This window comes from Lepidochelys kempii, chromosome 11 (genome assembly GCF_965140285.1).
Source record: "Lepidochelys kempii isolate rLepKem1 chromosome 11, rLepKem1.hap1, whole genome shotgun sequence".
NCBI lineage: Eukaryota > Metazoa > Chordata > Testudines > Cheloniidae > Lepidochelys > Lepidochelys kempii.
Genome location: NC_136390.1, coordinates 42151372 through 42156690, shown reverse-complemented (window position 1 = coordinate 42156690; position 5319 = coordinate 42151372). Strand labels below are relative to the sequence as shown.

At 49.1% G+C, this 5319-nt stretch overlaps 1 protein-coding gene across 1 annotated transcript; it reads left to right on the top strand.

Annotated features, from left to right (window-relative positions):
* The first annotated feature begins 206 nt into the window (after positions 1-206).
* On the top strand, positions 207-2219 carry LOC140895944 (uncharacterized). The gene is made up of 2 exons (XM_073306904.2): positions 207-1090; positions 1678-2219. Exons 1-2 carry the CDS (start codon positions 508-510, stop codon positions 2217-2219), a joined length of 1125 nt encoding a protein of 374 aa, XP_073163005.2. The 5' UTR covers positions 207-507.
* The last annotated feature ends 3100 nt before the right edge of the window (positions 2220-5319 follow it).

The window sequence follows — 5319 nt, the reverse complement described above, 5'->3', positions numbered from 1 at the left end:
AAAGAAACTTTCTACATTGATTTTTATGTCTAAATTTGAAGCAAGGGAAAGCATTTGTATACATCATGTTGCAAATCATTGGCTTTTCTATAACAAAGTGAACTTAAAAAATATTTCAGCTAAGGAATACAACTTTTTTTCTTTCCCCTAAGCCCTGGTCTACACTAGGACTTTAGGTCGAATTTAGCAACGTTAAATCGATTTAAACCTGCACCCGTCCACACAGTGAAGCCCTTTATTTCGACTTAAAGGGCTCTTAAAATCGATTTCCTTACTCCACCCCTGACAAGTGGATTAGCACTTAAATCGACGTTCCCAGCTCGAATTTGGGGTACTGTGGACACAATTCGATGGTATTGGCCTCCGGGAGCTATCCCAGAGTGCTCCATTCTGACCGCTCTGGACAGCACTCTCAACTCAGATGCACTGGCCAGGTAGACAGGAAAAGAACCGCGAACTTTTGAATCTCATTTCCTGTTTGGCCAGCGTGGCAAGCTGCAGGTGACCATGCAGAGCTCATCAGCACAGGTGACCATGATGGAGTCCCAGAATCGCAAAAGAGCTCCAGCATGGACCGAACGGGAGGTACGGGATCTGATCGCTGTTTGGGGAGAGGAATCCGTGCTATCAGAACTCCGTTCCAGTTTTCGAAATGCCAAAACCTTTGTGAAAATCTCCCAGGGCATGACGGACAGAGGCCATAACAGGGACCCGAAGCAGTGCCGCGTGAAACTGAAGGAGCTGAGGCAAGCCTACCAGAAAACCAGAGAGGCGAACAGCCGCTCTGGGTCAGAGCCCCAAACATGCCGCTTCTATGATGAGCTGCATGCCATTTTAGGGGGTTCAGCCACCACTACCCCAGCCGTGTTGTTTGACTCCTTCAATGGAGATGGAGGCAATACGGAAGCAGGTTTTGGGGACGAAGATGAGGAGGAGGAGGAGGAGGTTGTAGATAGCTCACAGCAAGCAAGCGGAGAAACCGGTTTTCCTGACAGCCAGGAACTGTTTCTCACCCTAGACCTGGAGCCAGTACCCCCCGAACCCACCCAAGGCTGCCTCCTGGACCCAGCAGGCGGAGAAGGGACCTCTGGTGAGTGTACCTTTTAAAATGCTATACATGGTTTAAAAGCAAGCATGTGAAAGGATTACTTTGCCCTGGCATTTGCGGTTCTCCTAGATGTAGTCCTAAAGCCTTTGCAAAAGGTTTCTGGGGAGGGCAGCCTTATTTCGTCCTTCATGGTAGGACACTTTATCACTCCAGGCCAGTAACACATACTCGGGAATCACTGTAGAACAAAGCATTGCAGTGTATGTTTGCTGGCATTCAACCAAAATCCGTTCTTTCTCTCTCTGTGTTATCCTCAGGAGAGTGAGATATAATTCATGGTCACCTGGTTGAAATAGGGTGCTTTTCTTCAGGGACACTCAGTATAGCCCATTCCTGCTGGGCTGTTTGCCTGTGGCTGAACAGAAATGTTCCCCGCTGTTAGCCACAGGGAGGGGGGAAGGTTGAGGGGGTAGTCACGCGGTGGGAGGAGGCAAAATGCGACCTTGTAACGAAAGCACATGTGCTATGTATGTAATGTTAACAGCAAGGTTTACCCTGAAAGAGTGTAGCGACTGTTTTATAAAATGTGTCTTTTTAAATACCGCTGTCCCTTTTTTTTTCTCCACCAGCTGCATGTGTTTCAATGATCACAGGATCTTCTCCTTCCCAGAGGCTAGTGAAGCTTAGAAAGAAAAAAAAACGCACTCGAGATGAAATGTTCTCCGAGCTAATGCTGTCCTCCCACACTGACAGAGCACAGACGAATGCGTGGAGGCAAATAATGTCAGAGTGCAGGAAAGCACAAAATGACCGGGAGGAGAGGTGGAGGGCTGAAGAGAGTAAGTGGCGGGCTGAAGAGAGTAAGTGGCGGGCTGAAGACAGGGCTGAAGCTCAAATGTGGCGGCAGCGTGATGAGAGGAGGCAGGATTCAATGCTGAGGCTGCTGCAGGACCAAACCAGAATGCTCCAGTGTATGGTTGAGCTGCAGCAAAGGCAGCTGGAGCACAGACTGCCACTGCTGCCCCTCTGTAACCAACCGCCCTCCTCCCCAAGTTCCATAGCCTCCACACCCAGACGCCCAAGAACGCGGTGGGGGGGCCTCCGGCCAACCAGCCACTCCACAACAGAGGATTGCCCAAAAAAAAGAAGGCTGTCATTCAATAAATTTTAAAGTTGTAAACTTTTAAAGTGCTGTGCTTAAAGTGCTGTGTGGCATTTTCCTTCCCTCCTCCACCACCCCTCCTGGGATACCTTGGTAGTCATCTCCCTATTTGTGTGATGAATGAATAACGAATGCATGACTGTGAAGCAGCAATGACTTTATTGCCTCTGCAAGCGGTGATTAAAGGGAGGAGGGGAGGGTGGTTAGCTTACAGGGAAGTAGAGTGAACCAAGGGGCGGGGGGTTTCATCAAGGAGAAACAAACAGAACTTTCACACTGTAGCCTGGCCAGTCATGAAACTGGTTTTCAAAGCTTCTCTGATGCGTACCGCGCCCTCCTGAGCTCTTCTAACCGCCCTGGTGTCTGGCTGCGCGTAACCAGCAGCCAGGCGATTTGCCTCAATCTCCCACCCTGCCATAAACGTCTCCCCCTTACTCTCACAGATATTGTGGAGCACACAGCAAGCAGTAATAACAGTGGGAATATTGGTTTCGCTGAGGTCTAAGCGAGTCAGTAAACTGCGCCAGCGCGCCTTTAAACGTCCAAATGCACATTCTACCACCATTCTGCACTTGCTCAGCCTGTAGTTGAACAGCTCCTGACCACTGTCCAGGCTGCCTGTGTACGGCTTCATGAGCCATGGCATTAAGGGGTAGGCTGGGTCCCCAAGGATACATATAGGCATTTCAACATCCCCAACAGTTATTTTCTGGTCTGGGAAGAAAGTCCCTTCCTGCAGCTTTTGAAACAGACCAGAGTTCCTGAAGATGCGAGCGTCATGCACCTTTCCCGGCCATCCCACGTTGATGTTGGTGAAACATCCCTTGTGATCCACCAGAGCTTGCAGCACTATCGAAAAGTACCCCTTGCGGTTTATGTACTCGCCGGCTTGGTGCTCTGGTGCCAAGATAGGGATATGGGTTCCGTCTATAGCCCCACCACAGTTAGGGAATCCCATTGCAGCAAAGCCATCCACTATGACCTGCACATTTCCCAGGGTCACTACCCTTGATATCAGCAGATCTTTGATTGCGTGAGCTACTTGCATCACAGCAGCCCCCACAGTAGATTTGCCCACTCCAAATTGATTCCCAACTGACCGGTAGCTGTCTGGCGTTGCAAGCTTCCACAGGGCTATCGCCACTCGCTTCTCAACTGTGAGGGCTGCTCTCATCCTGGTATTCATGCGCTTCAGGGCAGGGGAAAGCAAGTCACAAAGTTCCATGAAAGTGCCCTTACGCATGCGAAAGTTTCGCAGCCACTGGGAATCGTCCCAGACCTGCAACACTATGCGGTCCCACCAGTCTGTGCTTGTTTCCCGAGCCCAGAATCGGCGTTCCACAGCATGAACCTGCCCCATTAGCACCATGATGCATGCATTGGCAGGGCCCATGCTTTCAGAGAAATCTGTGTCCATGTCCTGATCACTCACGGGACCGCGCTGACGTCGCCTCCTCGCCCGGTATCGCGTTGCCATGTTCTGGTGCTGCATATACTGCTGGATAATGCGTGTGGTGGTTGATGTGCTCCTAATTGCCAAAATGAGCTCAGCGGCCTCCATGCTTGCCTTGGTATGGCGTCCGCACAGAAAAAAGGCGCGGAACGATTGTCTGCCGTTGCTCTGACGGAGGGAGGGGCGACTGACGACACAGCTTACAGGGTTGGCTTCAGGGAGCTAAAATCAACAAAGGGTGTGCCTGTACATCAAGGAGTATTTCAGGCAGGACTGCACGGAGGGTTCCAATAAGAAATGGTGCACCAAAGTTATCGTTGTTATTGGAACAAGGAGGTTAGCCTGGCCTCTGATTGATACATGGCTAGATTAACCTCGCTGCGCCTTCTCTGTGACTGACTGCAGTGTGATCTAGACAGGGGAGGAGGAAAATGAGTACAAAAAAAATCTGGTCTATTTCTTGTTCTGACCCACTCCATCTATCCTTTACATCTTTGGCTGGCAGCAGACAAAAAAGGCGCGAAATGATTGTCTGCCCTTGCTTTCACGGGGGGAGGGAGGGTGGGAACGGGGTCCTGACGATATGTACCCAGAACCACCCGCGACAATGTTTTAGCCCCATCAGGCATTGGGATATCAACCCAGAATTCCAATGGGCAGCGGAGACTGCGGGAACTGTGGGATAGCTACCCACAGTGCAACGCTCCAGAAGTCGACGCTTGCCTCGGTACTGTGGAAGCGCTCCGCCGAGTTAATGCACTTAATGCACTTAGAGCATTTTCTGTGGGGACACACACACTCGAATATATAAAACCGATTTCAAAAAAACCGACTTCTATAAATTCGACCTAATTTCGTAGTGTAGACATACCTGACTGAGACGTGTGTATGTCTTATTGTTTTTAATGTAATCCTGAAACTGCTGTATGTAGTTTTCTGGTTGCAACTTTGTTGATTTACAGTTGGTGAACTTGTTATGTTTGCATTCAGTAATTGCCATTATACTGTATTATAATGTACTTGCTCATGTCATTCACTTTCATATCACCATCATTATAGATACTCTGTGCTGGATTAGATTATTCATTAATCAATTGTGTCATGACCAAAGAAAGATGACCTGGATGTGACCCACCAGAAGTTCTTGTCAACCCATATGATTCAGCAAGCTTTTTTCTTTTTGCTCCCGCTGGACTACTTAAAATTCTTGATGCTCTCTCAAAAGTGACACAAGCACCCTTGAGACTTTAGCCTCCATTGCTGTGTGTGAAGTTGCCTCTAACCAGCTATGGGGTTTTGATATTTGTAGACGTTTGCTACAGAGTGCAGATGAGCAAAGGCCTACAGGTTTTACCCCATCTCTGTGTTTATGTGTGGGATGAGGAGTATGCATCTGTGAGCTTCATTATATCTTCTTACATAAGTGGAGTCATTTGAAGGCACACACGGTACATCTAACCTGCAGTGAAAGCCCAAGCTTAGTTTCAGGCTCAAGCACAACGCTCCCTTCAATCTACCTATAATTCTGTCTGACGTGTGTCCAGGCTTCACAGGATGGTGGGTTCGAGCTGAGTCCCATGGAGGCTTGGGCCCAAATTCCATTGTTTTGCAGTATGGATGCATCTCAGGCTCTGGCCCCCACACTTGGGTCCTTAG

What these genes read in the sequence shown, in the direction of transcription:
- LOC140895944 (XM_073306904.2), top strand. Translation starts at nt 508, where the DNA reads ATGCAGAGCTCATCAGCACAGGTGACCATGATGGAGTCCCAGAATCGC. An exon ending in AGGCGGAGAAGGGACCTCTG is followed by an intron (nt 1,091 to 1,677) that starts GTGAGTGTACCT and finishes TTTCTCCACCAG; the next exon opens with CTGCATGTGTTTCAATGATC.